The 24385-nt window shown below is 36.7% G+C and overlaps 1 protein-coding gene across 2 annotated transcripts in view; it reads right to left on the bottom strand.

Annotated features, from left to right (window-relative positions):
- Positions 1-24385, bottom strand: part of ANGPT1 (angiopoietin 1) — a 298667-nt gene that overhangs the window by 5785 nt on the left and 268497 nt on the right. For both annotated transcript variants that reach the window (XM_068983506.1, XM_068983505.1), the window contains exon 8: positions 6564-6694. In XM_068983506.1, coding sequence (XP_068839607.1) covers positions 6564-6694 — 131 coding nt within the window. The remainder of the gene's footprint in view (positions 1-6563; positions 6695-24385) is intronic.

Raw genomic sequence — 24385 nt, 5'->3', positions numbered from 1 at the left:
CCTCACAAAAATGGGCCACAAACAGTAAAACAGAGCTAAATTCTTGTCTTTGAGTGCTGTTTCTTTTAAGAATGGCAGTAGAAGGAGTGGATAAGGTAATGGCTTATCTGGAAGTCATATTCAAATCCTCCGACATCAATTCTGTGACCTTAAGCAACTTAGCTAAGTCTTCCATATCTTAGTTCTCACCAAAGATCTCTATTTCGAATGGTTAATGGAAGTGTCCTTTAAACTATAAGTGTGTCATTTATGATAATGCAGAAATGACTGTTATACACTAAGAGTGCAATGTATATTCACTATATTACTTATTATTAGAGTAAAATATAAACAAAATTGTTTTGCTATTTTCATCAACTATTAAGATTTGGTGGCAGCCTTGTGTTATAGGCCTATCAGTTCTTATTCACTTTTTTCCAAATTTAACTTTTAAGAGACATTTTCTGATATTATTTTTTCTTTTTCCAATAAATATAAACTTCCTCCCAGAGAACAGGAATATAATCCTAAATTCTGCAGTTAGAATGTTCAAATTTATTTGAAAGTTATAAACCTAACACTCAAAAGTTTTCCAATATGGAATTTAGTCTTCTGGGGTTAGGTTATTCTTAAAATTTGGCTCTAGTCTTTAATATTCATCCCTTTGTTCCATGTGTGTGCATGCAAATTAATATACACATGTGAAGGTGAAAGTGTTGGTTGCTCAGTAGACTGTGTCTGACTCTTTGCGACCCCATGGACTGGAGCCCACCAGGCTCCTCTGTCCAGGGAATTCTCCAGGCAAGAATACTGGAGTAAGTAGCCATCAGGGAAGAATACTGCAGTAAGTAGTCATTCTCTTCTCCAAAACATCTTCCTGACCCAGGGTTTGAACCTGGGTTTCCTGCATTGTAGGCAGATCTTTAACCACTGAGCCACCAGGGAAGACATATACATACTTTGGCATTTTAAATCTACGTTCATGAAAAAGTCACATTCATATTCACATTCATTTATTTTTATGTCTTTTCACCAAGATCATTTGTGATTTCACAATGTCCTTTCAGAATCTGATAGCCTACTCATGCATTTAACCAAAATTTATTAAGCACATCTTGTGAGACAAGCACTATGCTAGGCCCCGAAGACACAATGGTGGAGAGCATGATGTCCCTGCCTTCAAGAAATGTACATTTTATGTGGAACAGGCTTATGCACTAAATAAGAAATTGCTTTGAAATACAGTAATGCAATGTAGATATCTGTGGTTAATCTTAAATTATCCATATGGATCTTTTCTCTCAACATGTTTGCCTTAAAACCTAGGGAATGCCAGTTATCTGACAATGGTTATCAAAAACTCTAAGATGATTACATTTTCCCAAAGATCTTGTCACTTTAACCAGTTAAATAGCCTGTTAATTTCTTCCATTTTGCCTTCTTCAAGGTTATATAGCAGGCAAGGCAAGTATTTATCAACTCTCTACTGCTAGCATCTGGTAAGTTCGAGGGTGTACTAAGAATTTATGTGTATGACTTTATCCCGTCTTTTAGAATTGAACTGAGAACATCCCTTGTTAGCTTTAGCAAAGTCTTGTCTGTCGACTGACATAGTTTATGCGTGGGAAAACAGATTGGAGTTTCTACCACAACAGATTCTTTCTGCAGAGGGTTAGGTCACATTTTTACATAGCTTTTATATTAGATACCAAATAAAAAAATTGTGTTGAAAGAAAAGGTAAGAAAAAGAATGTAAAACAATACCATATTTTGTTAGGGGTCATTTTCTTTTCTTTTGGTCAGTAACCTTGAGTAATTATAGTTTCTAGCAGAATTTTAGAAAAATATATTTTGAAGAATACTAATTTGGTACCAAAGCCCATGTTTTCTTTGCATGTAAAAATCTAATGAGAAAAGGTTTTCATTTTCATAATTTGAGTCATAGTTTTTTGCATATTTATATTTAATACAATAAATCCATATAAACAAAAGCATGTGTTGACTGATATTACATTTTCATTTTGTAAATATTAAATAATAGGGAAAACATTAAGTTTATAATAAAACTGATTCTTTCCTTGGGTTCATGAGGGTACAAGAAGGGCTCTCCTGTGAGACTAAGAAAATATTTCCTATAATCATCTCTTAAATTTATCCCTCCCACTACTGAAATATATACATTTGTTGTAATATACTATATAAAGGGGGAACCTAAGGACAAAACTTGCACATTTTCCTAAGGTCAGTGAATCACAGAACATAGATATTCCTGGTTTATAATAAAGGCACACTAACAAATCATCTCTAATGATTAATTAAGAGGTCAGTTTCATAGAAAATGTGTGTGGCAATTTTGATTTTGAAATATATGGTATGGTCCCATAACAACAGTGTAATAAAACATAAAAATTATTCAGTTTTTAAATTGGAAGAATTTCTGGTAAGGTAGAAATAAGTACCTTATGTCTGGAAAAGGAGGTATAAAACACTGTGGTATCTATTTCTACTGATGCAAATATTTCCACTAACAATGAACTACAACCAAACTGAAAAATAATATTACTTGTTTTTCTCTACTGTAGCCACTAAGAGTACATAGAATAACAAAATCACAGAACCAGAAGAAAACGTAGGAGACAATCTTATGTAGGCTGGCAACTACAGGAACGTGCATATGTAAACTCTCTCATATAACTACCTGCATATTTTCTTGAAGGTGTCCATAACCAGACCTCCACAATCTTTTCTGGCAACACATTCCAGCCTTTGATTCCTGGAAACTCCATCAAAAGTCACTTTTCCCTTCCTCTAATAACTATCACGTGCTATATTTTGTCCCCAGAACTTGCTATAATGTGAAATCGTGTATTTATCATTTACTTTTTGTTGATGGTCTTCTTCAAAAAATACAAGCGCTATTCTGTCTTGCTCATTTTTCTAATTGTAGTTGACTCTTAACAGTTACTCCTTAAAATTATGTTATGTAAATAGAAGGAAGTTAAGATGTTAGGAAGAAGGAAGAACAAAATGTTCTACTTTCTGTCTAGCTGAAATACCTTCTATTTTTAATTAAGCCTATCTCTTGTTTTTCAGCTGTTGATAGATAGGGTAACAACAATACCACCTTCTCCAACAAAAATCCCTTCATGTACTTGAAGAAAACTATTTAGGACGGTTAAGCAGGCAATAAATCTAACTTTATCCTTAATTTCTTTTAGAGGAAACAATGGAAAATATATAAATAAACAAGATAAAGCTTTAACTGATGATGACAGAGAACTAAGAATTATTAGTTTCAAATAGTATGAAATCTATCTGCTTAAGAGATGATTTTAAATATGTAAGAAGTCAAAATACAAACTTTTTAAAAGGAGAGGAAAAAATCATTAGATGGAGAAAATGGTTCTAAGGTGAACCATGACAGAGAATCTAGAGTGGTGGTCGTGTGGGGGTAGTTAAGTAGAACATAAGTTTCAGATAATACTCAAGTTACCTGGACTGTCACTGACATTCACCCTTATGTACCCCAGTTCTTAGCTATCTAAATTCCACATATTAGTTTTGCAGAGTGCATCACTTTGCAAGACCTGGATTCTTTTAAAAGGATATTTGATAGGGTAGTGGTGTTTATTACAGAAACATATTTACTTAGACTATTCCAGCCCAAGCAATAAGTAGAAATTTCTTCTCCTCAATATATGTGTTTATTGATGGGTAAGAAATAGGTCCAAGAATGATTATGGATGAAAGAACATGACAAAGTTCAATCATCTCAAGCAGAAATAAAATCACAATGCTGAGCAATGTAGTTTTCTCATCATTAACCAAGAGATGCATTCTCCTCTTTGCTTTGCTCTATATTTTCATTATTATGACAGTAATATGAACATATTGGAACACTATTCTAAGTAAACATTTGAACAATTTTACTGTTGGTCTTTCATGTGTTGTATTTATTTGATAAGAAAAAAATATCTGTAAAAACAGACATGGAGAAAATGAAGTGCACATCTATATTAAAGTGGGCAAAAAAAGTACAATCAAAGTCAGTTTGTCCTTGTATAAAGTTGCTGATAATCTCACTTAAAGGATCACAGAGGTAATAAAAAGAGGTATTTTCTTTTAGGAAAAAAAAGTTCAAAACCTAACCTGTGGGTAACATTTTCAAAATATTCTAAATTTTTAACAGCTAAAATTGCATATAAAAGACTTCTGAATGTGATGTCAAAATGGCATTTTTAAAGCTTAAGGAGGAGGATATGACAGAGGCAGAATCATAATAAGCTGGCTTTGGTAATGCTAAGGCCAGTCTGATGTTGAAAAGATGTTACTATAAGTGGAGTGGATGGGAATCCAAATGGGATGTGATTTGGTAGTGGTAGTAATGAAGGGCCTGGGAATGGTGATGAAGTTGGAAAGATTTTTTCAAAATGTTCCCTCTATACTCTTTCATGCTTTCTTAACTAATGAGAAAAAAAATTCATTTCATTGGTTTCAAAATCTGAAAGTGATTTCAAGGGTTCCAAGATGGTTATTCATTCATTCACGCAACACATGTTTTATTGAGTTCCTATGTGCCACAATCTATCAAGCTAGATGTTAAGGATAAAATGATGAATAGTTAATTACTTTTGTTTTCCTTATGTACAAAATGGACATTCGAGTTTTTCTCCTTGTGTCTCTCACAGAGTTGGTTTGGGATTCAAGGAAGATAATAATAAAGATAGTAATACTATATTTGGAGAAGTTTAATGTCAGATTTAGAGAGTTTTTTCTCTAGTAGCTTAAGTTTGTTACAGGATAAAAAACAGAGGATAAGAATAGTTAAAGGTGGGAGTGATTACTCTTCCATTAAGAGAGGGAAACAACTCTGAAACTGTGAGAAGAGAGACATCGGGAAAAAGCTTCCTTTGCAGTTTTGCTTGGTGCCAACTCCTTTTATGCCAGAGCCTGGAACAATTTTGAGCGACATCATTTGCCATAAGGTTTTAATTCAGTGTTTCTTAGACTTCACTTAGTCATTTATCAACTTCACGAGCATTTTTTGCCAGGCCCATTTATAACTTTTATTAATATTTAATGACTATTTTTCTTGAAATCAATGATTTGTTAAATATAAAATATTGTGAATCCTTTTTAAAATGCAAAGTTTACATCATTCCTTTAAAGAGGAAATCAGCACCACTTTCTATAATAAAAGGGAGACATAAAACTCAGTAAAATTAAAAACATTTTAATTAATTTGAGGTAGATGCTATTGCCTTACCAGGGTCTTGAGACTGAGGCTGAAGAGTTTTCTCCTTCTTTGCTAAGAAGAGTAATTATTAAGTGCTGAAAAAGTATAGATAAGCTAGTACTAAATTGAGAATTTCTCTTTGACACACAAGGTGAGAAAAAATTTTTAAAAAGTGAAAGAGGATAAACTCTCTTACTCAGTGGTATATATTATTTAATGGTATCTCCTATACCAGCTAAATTGGGCTCTAAAATCACTGCAGATGGTGACCGTAGTCATGAAATTAAAAGACGCTTGCTCCTTGCAAGAAAACTTATGACTAACCTAGATGCCACATTAAAAAGCAAAGACGTCACTTTGCCAACAAAGGTCCGTCTACTCAAGGCTATGGTTTTTCCAGTAGTCGTGTATGAATGTGAGTTGGATTATAAAGAAAGCTGAATGCTGAAGAATTGATGTTTTTGAACTGTGGTGTTGGAGAAGACTCTTGAGAGTCCCTTGGACTGCAAGGAGATCTAACCAGTCCATCCTAAAGGAAATCAGTCCTGAATATTCATTGGAAAGACTGATGCTGAAGCTGAAACTCCAGTACTTTGGCCACCTGATGCAAAGAACTGACTCATTGGAAAAAACCCTGATGCTGGGAAAGATTGAAGGCAGGAGGAGAAGGGGACGACAGAGGATGAGATGGCTAGATGGCATTACTGACTCAATGGACATGAGTTTGAGCAAGCTTCACGAGTTAGTGATAGACAGGGAAGCCTGGCTTGCTGCACTCCACAGGGTCGCAAAGAGTCTGACATGACCAAGCGACTGAACTGAACTGATACCAACTAAATGTCTTGCAGAGGTCAATACCTTATAATGTAAAAGCACTGGTATAGCTAGTCTGAATTGCAAAACTTTAGATCTAGCTACACCTCTCTTCCCTCTTGACTCCATTTCAATAGAACGATCAATTACACAGCTGTAAAGCATTTTGTAAGAAAGTTTGGGGTTTTGCTTTTTCTGTATACTGAATATTCAAATTGTTGTTTATTCCACCACAGGGATCATTATGAGTATTTAGAAAGTAGGATAAGGGGGACTTTAAGAGGTTTAAGAATTTATTCAGAACAAAGCTTAGCACACCCCCACCATACATGCTGGGGGAGGAGGCAAACTTCTAAATATGCTAACAATGTCTTGCACAAGAACATGTGGTAAATTAGTGGGCAGAGCAAAATGATCTCTAGGGACTTGCTCTTAAGTTTCCTGACCAGAAGATCATAGTCTTTTCTCACAGATAAGAAACCTCAAGCCTCAAACCAATGAAACATAACTTAGAGACTGGCCCCATAGGACTTACCTCCTGTTAGCATGAGGGCACATTTGCACATGCAGTTGTCATTATCAGCATCTTTAGTGCTGAAATCAGCACCATGCAAGATCAGGCTGCTCTGTTTTCCTGCTGTCCCAGTGTGACCCTTCAAATACAACCTGAAGTTAAAAAAAAAAAGATAAGTCATTCAATAGAATAATAGAACCCAGAAGATTGGTTTGTTGAATGTTTGGCTTTTTCATAATTTTCTCCCTTCTCTGAACTCAGCCCTTCAACAAAATGTTTTATAAGACCAAAGCTCTCTGAACAAAAGAAAGACAGAGAAGTTGGTAGGAGGAAAAAAGAAGGAAGGGAGGGAGGCAAGATTCCACTTTACAGACAAGTACAATTCTCCACCTGTGGGTAGAGAAGTCAAGTGAACCTTAGGATGCATCACGATGAACAAAACTAGAGGAGGCGATGGAACTCCAGTTGAGCTATTTCAAACCCTGAAAGATGATGCTGTTAAAGTGCTGCACTCAACATGCAGCAAATCTGGAAAACTCAGCAGTGGCCGCAGGACTGGAAAAGGTCAGTTTTCATTCCAATCCCAAAGAAAGGCAATGCCAAAGAATGTTCAAACTATCACACAATTGTACTCATCTCACACACTAGCAAAGTAATACTCAAAATTCTCCAAGCCAGTCTTCAGTGTACGTGAACCATGCAATTCTGCATGTTCAACTTGGATTTAGAAAAGGCAGAGGAACCAGAGATCAAATTGTCATCATCTGTTGGATCTTTGAAAAAGCAAGAGAGTTCCAGAAAAACATTTACTTCTGCCTTATTGACTACATGAAAGCCTTTGACTGTGTGGATCACCACAAACTGTGGAAAACTCTAAAAGAGATGGGAATCCCAGACTCTCTTACCTGCTTCCTGAGAAATCTGTATGCAGGTCAAGAAGCACCAGTTAGAACTAGACAAGGAACAACAGACTGGTTCCAAATTGGTAAAGGAGTACGTCAAGGCTGTATATTGTCATCATGCTTATTTAACTTATATGCAGAGTACATTATGTGAAATGCCAGGCTGGATGAAACACAAGCTGGAATCAAGTTTGCTGGGAGAAATATGAATAAACTCAGATATGCAGATAACACCACCCTTATGGCAGAAACAAAGAAGAACTAAAGAGCCTCTTGATGAAAGTGAAAGAGCAGAGTGAAAAAGTTGGCTTAAAGTTCAATATTCAGAAAACTAAGATCATGGCATATGGTCCCATCACTTCATGGCAAATAGATGGGGAAAAAATGGAAACAGTGACATACTTTATTGTTCTGGGCTTCAAAATCAGATGGTGACTGCAGCCATGAAATTAAAAGACACTTACTCTTTGGAAGAAAAGCTATGAACAACCTAGAGAGCATATTAAAAAGCAGAGACACTACTTTGCCAACAAAGGTCCATCTAGTCAAAGCTATGGCTTTTCCAGTAGTCATGTATGGATGTGAGAGTTGGATTATAAAGAAAGCTGAGTACTGAAGAATTGATGCTTTTGAACTGTGGTATTGGAGAAGACTCTTGAGAGTCCCTTGGACTGCAAGGAGGTCCAACCAGTCCATCCTAAAGGAAATCAGTCCTGAATATTCATTGGAAGGACTGATGCTGAAGCTGAAACTCCAGTACTTTGGCCACCTGATGCAAAGAACTGACTCATTGGAAAAAACCCTGATGCTGGGAAAGATTGAAGGCAGGAGGAGAAGGGGTCGACAGAGGATGAAATGGTTGGATGGCATCACCAACTTGATGGACATGAGTTTGAGCAGGCTCCAGGAATTGGTGATGGACTGAAAATTCTCTATAGCTTGTGTGCTTGATGTTTGTTTTACCATATATACTCAAACTTATATTGTTCTGATAATGCAAGATCTACCAAAGGAAAATGGGTTTATTTTTATTGCTGTAAGTATTAATCTCTAAACAAAATAGAGTGTTGCTATAGCTTCTATCATTTTGTTAATATTGAATATTGATGATGTGCTAAAGGGTACTTACTCTGTGACAAGCACTTTGTTAAATGCTTTTCTTGTGTTATTTAATTTTTATAGTAAATCTGTGGTTCAGGTATCAACATCCCAATTTTTCATTCTAAGCTCAAAGAGGGTGATGGCAATTGTTGATGATAAAATCCAAGTTCTTATTAATCATTATGTATTCACTAAAGAAATATTTGTTGAGCACATACTATGTATCAATAATTGTTCTCAACATTTAAGATATATCAGCAAATAAAACAAATGGAATGTCACCATGCCCTGAGGGACCTACATTCTGGCAGTATACCTAAAATTAATTTCAAAACCCCAACTGTTTAACCTCAAATATGGCATTCTTCAAAACCCTGCTTTACTCTCCAGGAAGATTTCTCATATAAAATTTGACCTATATTATGGGCTGTACAACAGTTTCCCATACATCAAATCATCTGGTTATCTGTGAAAAAGACCTGCTCACTAGACTGAGGAATGTATGGTTTCAACTCGCATCTCAGAGTACTTTTGCACACTATCCAAGGAGAACATTTTGAAGAATATTTGTCTAGAATTCAAAAACTAGTGAACAAAACACAGTAGTTGCCTAATGTAGTTCCCTCACATCTGCTCATTTCCTATGGACCTGACATGCTGCTTTCATATCCATCTGGATACTTTGAAAAAATGCAAACTTGCTCAGCTCCTTCACTGGCTCCTCAGGACTCAAAATAGTTAAGGTTGTCAGTAGCCTCTGTTTGATATTCAAAGTCTTCTCTGATTGAGACCTTCCCCTCTCTCTAACTCTGCCTAATATCCCTCTGTTCTCATTCATCAAAGTCATCTAGCAATACTCCCTTCAAATCCATGTGTGTTACCGCTTCTGTGCCTGAGTCTCATTTAAGAATCTTCTCTACCCACAGAACATATAATGGGTGATTAAATCTCTCTATGAATGAGATGCTACTAGGACTGAGACCAGCTCTGAACAAAATTTTACATTATTATTAAATAGATAATAAATATCAGTTAATATTTTGAAGATACATATGTAAATATATTTTCCATATAAATATGATGTGTTTGCACCTAAGGACATGTACTGTCCCATTATTATTTTGTAAGGGTCATATATTTTTAGCAAATAACAGTACTGTTGTATGACTGTGCCAAAACAGTTTACAAATACATTCTGCAGAGACTTTTCGGCAAGAGCGAAACATACAACTAAACCCTCAAGTTTCAGTTGTTTCAATAATTAATAGACCTTGTAGCTAACAGAACATTGAAGGAAGCTTCTAATGCTGAATTATCACATAAAAGCTTACATTTTAATACTCTGGAGATGTCGAGCTAAAAGTCACTCATCACACAAATTGTAGAATTTCCAAAGGGAATTTGCATTTTACATTGTAGGCAGCCCATGTGGAGGTGAGTTTCACCAGGGGAAAGCAAGGTGAGAGGTTACCAAGGGGAGTCCTAGGAACATGTTACCTGAGTGAATTCACCAGACCCTCAAGATATGGTCTGAAGTTTTAAACCGATCACTTTCTCAGCCTCTCAGAGGCAGACACACAACTTGAAAAACCGAGGGAGACTTATGTCCGGTCTCCATTTACAGTCAAAATAGGGCGCCCAGTCTCAGGTTCTCCTTGGAGGGAGTTTCACACAGAAAGCCAAATTATAATCAGAAAGTTGCTTTGTTGGTGAACACAGAATCGGAGTCTGGGGAGAAGGATGAATGACTTCAAAATTAAGTAGCTATGACTCTGCTGGCCTGAAATCTCCCTCTCCACTGGGAGTGGGTAAATTTAGCCCACAGGCGCTTTTGGATGAGTGATGCTAATTCCCACTCTGATTCTTGGATTCTCTATAATTTGTGATGACTTTCCTTCTTATTGGTTTAAGGTAAGTCAATACCATTTTCCCTCCAGTAGCTTTAAGCTGACTAATGGGGATAGACTTTCCAGGATATAATGATTTTCTACATTGTATTTTGTGGATAAGTGAGCAGAAATGTTAAGTTGATAGTAACTGAGTGACTGGATATACTGAACATAATTTATACTTTTATGTGTGCCTGTACTAAGTTGCTAGAGTTCAGTTCAGTTCAGTTCAGTTGCTCAGTCGTGTTCAACTCTTTGCAGCCCCATGAACCACAGCACACCAGGCCTCCCTGTCCATCACCAACTCCCGGAGTTCACCCAAACCCATGTCCATTGAGTCAGTGATGCCATCCAAACATCTCATCCTCTGCCTTCCCCTTCTCCTCCTGCCCTGAATCTTTCCCAGCATCAGGGTCTTTTCCAGTGAGTCAGCTCTTCTCATCAGGTGGCCAAAGTATTGGAGTTTCAGCTTCAGCATCAGTCCTTCCATTCAGGACTGAATATTCCTTTAGGATGGACTGGTTGGACCTCCTTGCAGTCCAAGGGACTCTCAAGAGTCTGCTCCAACACCACAGTTCAAAAGCATCAATTCTTCAGTGCTCAGCTTTCTTTATAGTTCAACTCTCACATCCATACATGACCACTGGAAAAACCATAGCCTTGACTAGATGGACCTTCGTTGGCAAAGTAATGCCTCTTGCTTTTTAATATTGCTTTTAAGTTGCTTCAGTAGTGTCCAACTCTTTGTGACCACATGGACTGTAGCCCACAAGGCTCCTCTCTCCATGAGATTCTCCAGGCAAGAATATGAGAGTGGGTTGCCATGCCCTCCTCCAGGGGATCTTCCAGACCAAGGGATCAAACTTGTGTCTCTTACGTCTCCTGCACTGGCAGGTGGGTTCTTTACTGCTAGCACCACTTGGGAAGCCCTAATACTTTCATATGAGGGTTGTAATTTAGGCCTCATTATTTGCAAGGGTTTCTTTGTATTACCAAGGCAATGGGAATGCACAATTAGAAATATGGGAAATAGAGAAAAGCAAAAAGAATTACTCTTGACATTATGGTTTATATACACTTAGTCTTTTCCTTGTTTTTTTCCTCTCCAAATAGAAAATATTATTTATATCTAATGAAGGAGACACAGGTTCCATCTCCAGGTTGGGAAGATTTCTCAGAGGAGGGCATGGCAACTCATTCAAGTATTCTTGTCTGGAGAATCCCATTCTCAGAGGTGCCTGGTGGGTTACAGTCCATAGAGTTGCAAAATGTTGGACAGGACTAAAGTGAATGAGCATGCATGCATACATGTAATACCTGATTATATTCTATAAACAATTCTGAACAATGGGATAAAGTTTCTGCCCACAGGCTCATCTCAACCGCACTCCAGAAGTAATCGCTTATGTTAGTTTTGTAGCCTTTAAAGTTTCTTCTCACATAAACACAAATGAAAATAAAATAATGTTTTTAACGGTACATTTTTCATATATGATTTTATGACTATATTTCCATGCCACCACATATACTTCTTCAACATCATTTGGAAGCTGTTCTATGAGTATATCATCAATTGTCACAAGTTTAAGAGTGTCTTTATATATCTGTAAACACATATGCAAGTATATATGTTAGGGTTAGAATAAATTGTAGAATAAATATCTACAATGTTGTTTTGTTATGACCTGCACCAGCACGCAGCTCATCAACAATGTTAGGATCTGTGGTTAAAAGGAGACATTTTTCTAGATCCACTTAACCAAGACTTGAAGGTCAGTCTTACAGTCCTGTTAGCGCCTCTTCGTATTACTGACAAAAATCTTACAACTAGTCTCGATGTCTTGAGCCCTGATCCTTCCCCTTCTCCTTAGAATCATTCTCCATGTGGCTCATGCGAAACATGCCTCTCATTGTAATTCCTCTGCTCTGATTAAAATCCCTCAGTTGTTTTCCCAACACATGAAAGGTACAGTCCAAGTTTCTTATTGTGGTTTATAAGGACTTTGAAGATCTAGCCCTCCTCTACTTTCTCCCACACCAACCCCACACCTCCCATCTCTTATTTCATGCACACATACATACTGCTCCAGGCTTACCAAACACTTACTCCCTCAAAGCATCATATCCTCATTTCTCTGTCCTCTCTCCTGGAAGGCCTAGAATTTCTAGCTGCTGAACCCCTACTCATCTTTGAAGATGTATTTCAAGTATAATCTCAAAGAACACCAGATGGATACCTTTATGATGAAACTTAACTGTGCTATATTTTAGTTGCCTTTTCTTGTCTTCTCTCATAATAAATTGTAAGCTCCTTGAGGCATAAGATGTGTCTGATGTATCTTACACAACTGAATCACCAGAATCTAGAATAAACAGTGTCTGATACTGAAGGAAAGCTCAATATTTGCTGAATAAAGAAATTATGAATATGAACTAATGATTTGTATAATTAACTTTCAGTAGCCTAAAGGTAGCAAGTAAAATAAAATCCAAAAAAAACATAGCTCTAATAACTAAAATATGCCTGGCCCATATTTTCAGAAAGACAGCTTTTGCATCTTATTTAGCCAGGTACTCAAAATCCCAAATCCTTGTCAACTAACTGAATAATTTAAAAATACACACACACATACACTTCTCTTGATCTTTCCAATTCTGTTTTTGTTCTCATATTCTCAGAGACTCCAGGATATGAAAACATATCTGATATACGCAGGTAGAATAAAGGAAGAGAACTTATGTCTCAATTCTCATTAGTTCTTATGTGTTATTGAATGTCTCATTTGTATTGTGTGCATAGCCAAACGATATCAGAGGACATTCAAAATATAAAAATGCTTATGGTAAATTCTTTAGCTAAAATTACTTCAAAAACAAAAAGCCAAATAAGGAGTAAAATATTTTCTTAACGGCCTGCCCAGTCTAGGGATCTTAAAAACAAGAAGCAGAGGCACAGGGAAGTCCCAAGATAGTGCACTGTAAATATTGGGACATACGTGGCTGCAATGATTTAAAAGTAGAAGTGAGGGGTTGGCAAAATAGGGGCAGATAGTCAAAAAGTAGGAACTTCCAGTTACAAAACAAATCTTGGGGCTGCAATGTATGGTATGGTGATGATAGTAATACTGTATTATATACTAGCAAGTTCCTAGAAGAATATATCTTAAAAGTTTTAATCTCAAGAAAACAAAATTTAACTATGTATGGTGATGGGTGTTAACTAGCCTTATTGTGGTGATTATTTTGCAATATATACATATAGGCATATATTAAATCACTTTGCTTACACCTGCAACTAATATAATGTTATATGCCAATTATATCTCAGTAAAAAATAATAGAAGAGAGCAATATTTTTAGGAACAGTGGATTTTTGACCATACAAGTCTGAGCAGAACTTGTAATTTATATACAGGAGTATTCATCCCCTCGGTGTTTATATTCTTAACATGTTGCAGGGGGCTCCTTATATGCTTCTAAGCAAGAGTTGTTCTCTTGCACTGGGAAATAGAGATAGCATTTCTCAAAAATAATTTTTTCAACACTCTTTTAAGATATTTACAAATGAGGACAAGTGTGCTTCTGCAGAATCCCACAAGGATTCTGGGAGTAATGGCATAATCAAGGATAGGTCTCTTCACAGTTAAGGGGCTCATTCGTTCTTAGCAGCTATTTAGCTAGCACAGAATAGCAATTATTAACCCAAAGCTAACAATCATAGTTGGTTATTTGATAGGGCCAGACTAAGTGCTGGCCATTCACTAATGCCAAGTATTTTTTCTAGTTAGATAAGAAAACTTATTTGAATTGAGCCTCAAACAGATTATTTATGTGGTTCTTTTTATTAGAGGTTCTGGTTAATTTCTAAAAGCTTTATGTGTAATTAACTATCCATGACTTTCTCTTTTCTACTTATGGAATGCCACTTTACAAAGGAAAAGTCAATATACAGAAGGGCCAAAGTCAGCCTTGCATCTGACTCTGCTGAAAGGACTTAAAGTGTGAGTCACTGGAGAGAATGCTTCCCCCAAAATAACACTATGAGAATCTTGGATATTTATTTCTTGTGTTCAGCCAGTGTAGATGTGGCTTACATGAAGGATGATGTGTTAGGGGATAAAAAGCAAATGTTATTTCAGAGCAAAGAATGTGGCTTAGGAACTGAAGTATGAAGGATGCTAAAACAACAACAACCAACAAAAAATAACAATAGCACAAAACCCCCAAAGAACACCATTAGTTGCGACCAAAAAGGCAGCCACAAAATAAAATCATGGCGTTTATCCTTTTAAACCTATTTTCCCTAATTAAGGAAAAAAAAAATGAGTACCAACTGGTCAGTGACTGTAAAGAATGTCAGTATTTTTGTTTTTTCAATTAGCATCTGCAGGGAAAATGAAACATTCATACTGAAATTAGTCATGACTTTTTAGTCATTCTTGTTGAAAATATACTTTTTCTTTCACTTCCAGGTTTCAATAACTAGAAAGACTAGAGCATATTTCCTAATGAATGTGGGACAATAGTGCATTCTATTATGGAGAAGTAGGTTTCAATATATACAGCTGTATCATAAAGTGATTCTATAATTTTCTTTTCTTTAAAATAAGCAGCCCAATACCATGCATCCAGTTTCTCACTAATTTTGTCTGCTTAAGGGACTGTTATACCTCTCATGTTTTTACATCTTCACTGTACTGGGGGTGGGACGAGGGGAGGGTCTCTTTCATTATCCAAGGCAGTGGGAGTTGTATGTATGACAAATTGAAGTTTGGCCTCAGAGCCTTTAAACAGTAGACAGACTCTTAGATATCTGAACTTTAAGGTCTTACGTACTGACAAGCTGAGCAGATTTTTATTTTGGCTGAGTTCTCTCCCTGCCACCATATGGAACTACTTTGTCTTTTCCATAATCACTTGAAGAAAATGCAAAATAACCCCCACGGTTCTCTTTCAGAGCCTGGTAGCAATGACTCAATTTGACAGAGTTTCCCAACACTGTTATGTCTTCTGGTCGCTGCTCCAGGGCTGTCTCTGCTTTAACCACCCTCCCTGCCCTGCCCCCACCCTACTGAAAGGGCTGGGCACCAGCAAAGAGTGATACTCTTTGCTTTTAGCACTGAGTTTAAATGATATAGGTAACGTCTTTTGCTGAAAGTAAAGACAATATTTCTCTTGTCAATCCACATAGAGAGAAACCAGTGTTTGCCTTAGTGTAGACTTCTAGCAAGATTAGGCATTTATTTGGTGTCATGAAGAGGTCGCAGAGAGGTATACAATGATTAGTATTGTATGAAAGAAGGTAAGGGAAAAAAATCAAAAGATGCTAAAGTGTTCAAAAAGTTTAGTGGAAAAAATTAGCTTTGGAAGCTATGGAGGACTTGGACTTTGCAGGAGGAATGAGAAGGATATTTTCAATAAAAGGGGTGTGAAATTCATAGCATAATTAAAGTGAAGTAATTTAAGATCAAAAAAGGTAAGATGTAAAGGGGACTCATCAGTCCTTTGAATGTGTTGGGAATGTCAAGTGAAAAGGCAGGCAAAAAACTTATTTAGATACTAAGCACTTAAGATAGATTTTTATTCCTTTTTTCATTTCTATTAGTATTTGAAGCTGAAAATTACTTCTTTTGTTTTCATAAAATGGTCTTTTTGTTAAGTATAGAGTTCTACAGTGGGAATTACTAAGGCTGGAAGTCTTGAGATAAAGACAAGAATATAAATTTTATCTTAGCACAAAGAAGACTTGAGCTCTATATTAGCCATTCCTAATATAGTAAACTTATCTCTAGTTAAACAATGTTTTCTATTTCTTTTCAAAATAGCATCATCAAGATAAACATTTTATTCTCTTTAAATAAAGAGATTGTGCAGGATTGTGCAAGCACATCTTGGGCTTATGAATGACCAGAACTTTACTGAATTGATTCTTTGCTCTCAAGTCTAAAATCAACCATCTTTCAAGACAAAGTATTATGCAGGAAGCCTTTTCTCTTCTTTCTCCTATAAATTGCTGTTGCACAGATAAGTTGCTTCTCCTGTGGCATATCTCATTTTGCCTATTGTAGGATTTCTCTTTATATATGTGTCTTTTCTTCCTCTTCAGACGGTTAAGCATTTGATGAGAACTCTTCCTGTCTTAGCCATCTTTGTAAACTCCATATATGATTTACATGATAGGTATTAACAAATACTTATTGAGTCAATATGAATTAAGAATTCAAACTGTTAAGATTAACTTATCACAAGAGATTGTTTATATGTAGTAATATTTTAACTCCAATAATACAATTATGTTTTACAATTCAAATGCCGTGGGCTTCTTTTTTTGATTTGAAATTTGTCCAATATTAATGATCTAATGGTCTGCTCAAATATTATTGGGACAATGTTTTAATAATGATGGAATTAGTTTGTGGCTGCCACCAGAAATTTGAAGAAACATCTCATGGAATAAACTATTAAAGCAAATACGAGAAATGAGAACATCAAGTTTGACCAAGGGATCTGTAGGTATACATAAGTTCCATTCCATTGCATAATTCCCTCTGGAACATAGATATTCATTTTAAAGATGTGTTTCAAAAGCTTCATCTTCTTTGTTAGAGGACAGAGGTCTTTCCAATGCTGAATCTTAGGACTGCAGTCTCTGTTGGAGCAGGCAGTATTAAATGTGCCATCTTCTGCTACACTATTTTTCCTATGCTAGAGACATATTCTGTTACTGTACTGTTCATAGGTGAATGGATTATGTACTTATTTGCAACAGCCTGTAAATGTGAGAAGATAGGAAAATATGAAGTAAAGTTGGTGCACCTATGAAAAAGAGAGTGAAGATATGCCTATGATAGAGAGTTGTATGACAATGATCTGTATTCATAGTTATGAATGTGTAAGTAGAAGGAAAAATTCATATGAAGTTTCAAAAGAAAAGAGAATGTGGGTAGGAAGATTAAAAGATCTAATAACATATGGTTGGCAAATTAAAAATTAAGGACAAGATAGAGATGGAGAGATACTTAAGTATATAAAGATCAACAAGATATAGGTGGTTTGGTACAGAGTAAGTATGAATGAAGAAAATAATTGACAATAAAGTCACTAACTAAAATTTTTCCTTCTTTCATCTCCCCACTGCCCACAAAAAGTAAACATATAAAACACGGGCTTCTGATGAGTAGGACTGCGTTATGTACATTTGCATATGAGTGTCTATAGACCTCAAGAGATAATGGAACAGAGTTGGGAGCTTAATCGTCTGGGTATGCACTGTAGCTCTTATCCTTTCTGATCCTCGGTTGCCTCATCTATAAAATGAATCTAATACTAGTAGTGTCCTTCTAAGACTGATGTGACAACTAAATGAAGTAATACATATAAAGGGGCTTCCCCAGGGGCAAAGTGGAAAAGAATCTGCCTGCCAATGCAGGAGATGCCAGAGATGCAGGTTTGATCCCTGGCTTGGGAAGATGCCCTGGAGAAGGAAATGGCAACCCACTCTGGTATTCTTGCCTGCAAAATTCCATGGACAGAGGAGCCTGGAAGGCTATAGTCCATGGCATTGTGAAGAGTTGGATGCAACTGAGAACCTGAGCTCAATATATATAACTCAATAAATATAAAAGTCTTGAAAATATTGTTGCATGTAGAGTACTTATCAATATTAACAAAAAATTAAAGAAATAAAACTTTCCTAACCAATAACTATAAACAACAGAGAAGCACAGTAAACATTAGCTAAACAAAAAAAGTCTAAATTAAACAAGCAAAAAGTATCTGTCATTGGTACATATGCATAAGCATACTGAAAGTGACAAAAATAGTGAGATAGACAGGCAGCTAAATAAGACACATATGTAGGCAATAAGCTGGAGAAATAAAAGATGAGAAAAGGCCAGTTTTCTCAAATTAATAGGCCCCATTTCCTTTGAAAGTTTTTCTCATTTTTATACAGAGCAAGCAGAATACTAAGCACAAAGAACAAGAAACCAGAGTCGCTTTGATGACCACCTAAGTTAAGGTCTACATTATTTTGAACCCAGAGGCCTGAATAATAATCCTTTAATTCAAAGGTCCGTCCAGTCAAGGCTATGGTTTTTCCAGTAGTCATGTATGGATGTGAGAGTAGGACTATAAAGAAAGCTAAGTAAGTGCCAAAGAATTGATGCTTTTGCACTGTGGTGTTAGAGAAGACTCTTGAGAGTCCCTTGGACTGCAAGGAGATTCAGCCAGTCCATCATAAAGGAGATCACTTCTGGGTGTTCACTGATGCTGGGAAAGATTGAGGCAGAAGGAGAAGGGGACAACAGAGGATGAGATGGTTGGATGGTATCACTGACTCAATGGACATGAGTTTGGGTGAACTCTGGGAGTTGATGATGGACAGGCCTGGCGTGCTCTCGTTCGTGGGGTTGCAGAGTCAGACACGACTGAGCAACTGAACTGAACTGAATTCAAACATTTATTCCTTAATAAATTAAAATTATAATCTTTTGAGAATCCTATGTTTTTCTTGGCTGAATCCAGTATATACATTTTTCCTTTCTTTACTTATAATTGATACTTGGAAAAATCCCTGAAAATATCACCCGTTCCAACCTGTATTTTAATTCTCATTTCTACTTTCTGAATTCTTCCTTCATGACACTGTCTTTTTAAGTTGGCATTATCTGTTCGCAAATGGAACTATATCATTGGTAAATCACCAGAATTTGTGTAGTGTATTAGTTCAGTTCAGTTCAGTCGCTCAGTCGTGTTCGACTATTTGCAACCCCACGGTGTATTCTAATGGCATTAGTGTATTACTCTAACCATCATTTAAGAAGAAGTATCTTATCTTCTTTGCTTCTTAAGCCTCAGATATTCTGATGCAGATATGTAATTTGATACATACTTTAACATGATCAGTGGAAGATGTGCAAGTGTGAAAAATGCCTGAGATAGCAAGGGTCATGGAAATCTGTGGTGTGATTAAGAAAGGGACATTTCCAAAATTACAGGACATTTCAGCCCCAAATAATCAGAAACTTCAGAGAAGCCAGTTTCATTTATTCCCTAATTCTATTATGATTGCTTAATATAGTATTAGTTTTCATTATACATATTTAAACTGTACACTCATTTTTCATCTAAGTTTTGACAGCATAGATTTTTAATGTCCCTTTCTTGACTTCAGTTCAGTTCAGTTATGTCCGACTCTTTGTGACCCCATGGACTGCAGCACACAGGGCTTCCCTGTCCATCATCAAATCCAGAGCTTGCTCAAACTCATGTCTATTGAGTTGGTGATGCCATCCAACCATCTCATCCTCTGTCGTCCCCTTCTCTTCCTGTCTTCTAACTTTCCAATGAGGTCATTTCCAATGAGTCAATTCTTTGCATCAGGTGGCCAAAGTATTGGAGCTTCACCTTCAATATCAGTCGTTCCAATGAACACCCAGGACTGATCTCCTTTAGGATGGACTGGTTGGACCTCCTTGCAGTCCAAGGGACTCTCAAGTCTTCCCAATACCACAGTTCAAAAGCATCAATTCTTTGGCGCTTTTCTTCAGCTTTCTTTATGGTCCAACTCTCATAACCATACATGGCTACTAGAAAAATCATAGCTTTGACTAGATGGGCCTTTGTTAGCAAAGTAATGTCTCTGCTTTTTAATGTGCTGTCTAGATTGGTCATAACTTTTCTTCCAAGGAGCAAGCATCTTTTAATTTCATGGCTGCAGTTGCCATCTGCATTGATTTTGGAGCCCAAGAAGATAAAGGCTGTCATTGTTTCCCCATCTATTTGCCATGAAGTGATGGAACTGGATGCCATGATCTTAGTTTTCTGAATGTTGAGTTTTAAGCCAACTTTTTGACTATGTTCTTTCACTTTCATCAAGAGGCTCTGTAGTTCCTCTTCACTTTCTCCCATTAACGTGGTGTCATCTGCATATCTGAGGTTATTGATATTTCTCCTGGCAATCTTGATTCCAACTTGTGCTTCATCTAGCCCCACATCTCTCATGATGTACTCTGCATATAAGTTAAATAAGCAGGGTGACAATATACAGCCTTGTCATACTCCTTTCCCAATATGGAACCAGTCCATTGTTCCATGTTTAGTTCTAACTGGTGCTTCTTGACCTGCATACAGATTTTTCAGGAAGCAGGTAAGGTGGTCTGGCATTCTCATCATTTTAAGAATTTTCCACAGTTTGTTATGATCCACAAGATCAAAGGCTTTAGCATAGTGAAGCAGAATTAGATGTTCTTCTGGAATTCTCATGCTTTTTCTATAATGCAATGGATATTGGCAATTTGATGTCTGGTTCCTCTGCCTTTTCTAAATCTAGCTTGAACATCTGGAAGTTCTTGGTTCATGTATTGTTGAAGCCTCGCTTGGAGAATTCTTGACTTATGTTAAATGTTAATATAATGTAGAACTTTGATAAAAATGAGTTGATCAGTTTTTCTCAGTTAGATGATTGCATTTGTTGAAAATTTATGATAAATTCTTTCTCCATTAAAAACAAAATGGTAAACTCGCACTCTGTTATCTCTGAGTGCTTTTGCACAGTGCTGACAGAGTACACTCTATTCTGTACATGGACAAAAATGTATCTTCCTGAAAGCTGTAACAATGAAATCCCATTTCTCAAAGTTCAGAAATACATACAATAGTGATTTTCTATTTTTAGTTCTAAAGAAAAATAATTTTCTTCTAGTATTCCTCCCTTTTTTAAGGATACATTAAAAAAAAAATGAGTGCCAAGTGAATTACATGGCACTGAGATCCCTGTAAAGAACATAAACAGTCCCTTAAACTTATTTCAATTTGGCATCACGTGTGGCTGACAGAGTTAGTTCTGAGTGAGTGGCTCACTGACCAGACCTCTTCTGGTGCCTAGCAGACCAGGCCAACAGCCATCTCCGAGAGTTTATGGGTTTGCTTTTTAACAAAAAATTAAGCCAGGACCTTGTAAAACTTATGATTTAAACTGGTCATTTTTCTTTTTTTTAGTATAAACAAGTTCAAGGGAGGTAGTTTTGTTCTCATTTTTATTTCTGTCTAAAGAGCAGCAAGAAACTTTCTTTCCAGCATTCCCTAGGGGAATACAGAGGAGAAGGAAAGGGTGAGTAGAATGCTGAAAACCACTGGGAGACACTGTTTGAGGATTTTTGGAAAGAGAAAATACGTTCTCTTGTACTTGGACAATGTGTTGTTATAAGTTCTGCAAATAAGGCTTCAGATTGTTCTCTTGACCAAAATCATCAGTATACTTCTCTCCACAATTAATGTAATATAGAGTCCATTTCTTTATCATGTAATATGGCCTTCGTTTTCTGTAGCGCAGCAAACCTCAACATATAAGATACTTGCTTTTGTCTAACTAAGGCAGGCTCTCTCCCACCTCTGGGTCTTTGCCCACATTGCTCCTTCTGGCTACAATCACAAGACTTTCCTCCTTCTGCCACCATCCTCCATACAAGCTTTGTGGACACTTATTCTTCACAAATAACCAAAAATTTCCTCTAGGAAGCTTTTCCTGGTCCCCTTTGATCTCCTCCAATGAACCCCATCCATCCTCAACCTCAGCCAAGTTGACTTCTTTTCTTTATTGCCCAGGTTAGCTTAATTCCAAGGGTTCTTACTATGAAGCTGAATCACACATAAATGCAAGCAAAATCTGTGCTTGTCCATTTATTCTGGGGAGAAGATGCATAGCTCCAGCAAAACTTTTAAAAGATCTATAATTCCTTGATCAAAAGCCCAAACAGTACAAAACAAATAAATCAAATGGGCATGTTAAAAAATACTGCAGCTGAAACTTTTAAGTCAACTAACCCATATTTTCTTTCAACTCTTCATTTATTAGTTCCACAAGACCAGCAGGGATGATGTTTCCTTTCAGTGTCATTAAAGTATTGATTCTGCCAGCATCATCTGGGTATACTTGGTAGGCTTGAGATACGTAGGTTCTATCCCAGGATCAGAATCTCTGGATGTGAGATTCAGAAATCTACACTTTGGATAAACACCTTAGTTGACTATATGCATACTCAAATTTTGCAAATAACTGAGCAGTACCAGTACCAAGGAAATAATAGCAACATGGTAAATGTTTGATGGGTGACCAGCTGACTGAATAAATGAATGAATGCAGATTCTGATTTCAAAAGAATTGTAACAGCTATTAAGAGAGTAATTTTAGTGAAGTTATGTAAATTAAAGCAAAACCATATTCACGTAAGAGAAAAAACAAAATAATTATGAATATTGGACCACTAAGTATATTATAATTATTATTTAATATCATTTACTTCATGCCAAATATTTTAAACAATTGGTGTCACAACATTGTTGTAAATATTTGCAGAATTTTAAAATATACCTAGTATTCTTTCTTAGGAGAAGAATTACATTTGAATATGATATGGTCATGTTGGTGTCACAACATTGACAATATGATATGGTCATGTTGGTGTCACAACATTGTTGTAAATATTTGCAGAATTTTTAAATATACTTAGTATTCTTTCTTAGGAGTAGAATTACATTTGAATATGATGTGCTTCTTTAATGTCTTCTAACCTAGAGCATATTTGAAAATATTGACTTAATGTCTCTAATTGTCAGCATACACTCTAGGTTAGAAGACATTAAAGAAGCATATCATATTCAAATGTAATTCTTCTCCTAAGAAAGAATACTAGGTATATTTAAAAATCAGATTATAAATAAGTACAAACTACTCATTTGCTCTTTAACACATCCATTATTTTTAAGGCACAGTTAATTAACATAATTATTTTACAACAATGTTGTGACACCAATTGTTTAAAATGCTCTCTAGAATTGATCATAAACACATGTGAGGAGAATGAAGTGTTTTTCATTTGCAGTCTAAAAATGAATAAGACTAAAATTATTCTTTCTCCAGGTATTTAGTTGAGTTTCTGGGGCAAGTAATAAAAGGGCACTTTTGATTCTTTGGGGCTTCCCTGGTGGCTCAGAAGGTAAACTGTCTGCCCACAATTTGTGAAACCTCGGTTTGATCCCTGGGTCAGGAAGTTCCCCTGGAGAAGGAAATGGCACCCCACTCAAGTATTCTTGCCTGGAGAATCCCGTGGATGGAGGAGCCTGGTAGGCTACAGACCATGGGGTTGCAAAGAGTCAGACACGACTGAGCGACTTCATTTTCTTTTTCTTTGATTCTTTTAATAAAGAATGAGCAGAACAGTTTAAGCACTTGTATGTTAGTATCAAAAGAGACATATCTAAGCATTCTGCAAATATTTGGCATGAAGTAAATGCTCAAGTAAAGGGCTTTCCTGCTGGCTCAGATGGTAAAGAATCTGCAGGGGACCTGGGTTGCTAATGTCCTCTGGAGAAGGGAATGGCTGCCCACTATAGTATTCTTGCCTGGAGAATTCCATGGACAGAGGAGCCTGGTGGGCTATAGTCCATGGGGTCGCAAAGAGTCAGACACAACAGAGCCACTGACACTTTTACTTTGGGCGTCCCCTGTGGCTCAGTGGTAAAAGAATCTGCCTACAATAAAGGAGACACAGCACAAGCCGTGAGTTCAATCCCTGGGCTGGGAAGATCCCCTGGAGAAGGGAATGGCTAAGCACTCCACTAACACTCCAGTATTCTTGCCTGGAAAATCCCATGGACAGAGGAGCCTGAGGAGCTCATTTTATAGTGTTGCATAGTTGGACACGACTTGAAAACTAAACACACACAAATGTTCAATTAATATAGAGAAGGCAATGGCAACCCACTCCAGTACTCTTGCCTGGAAAATCCCCTGGTAGGCTGAAGTCCATGGGGTCACTAAGAGTCTGACACAACTGAGTGACTTCACTTTCACTTTTCACTTTCATGCATTGGAGAAGGAAATGGTAACCCACTCCAGTGTTCTTGCCTGGAGAATCCCAGGGACGGGGGAGCCTGGTTGGCTGTTGTC

This window comes from Capricornis sumatraensis, chromosome 11 (genome assembly GCF_032405125.1).
Source record: "Capricornis sumatraensis isolate serow.1 chromosome 11, serow.2, whole genome shotgun sequence".
Lineage (NCBI taxonomy): Eukaryota > Metazoa > Chordata > Mammalia > Artiodactyla > Bovidae > Capricornis > Capricornis sumatraensis.
This window is presented reverse-complemented; position numbering and strand designations above follow the sequence as displayed.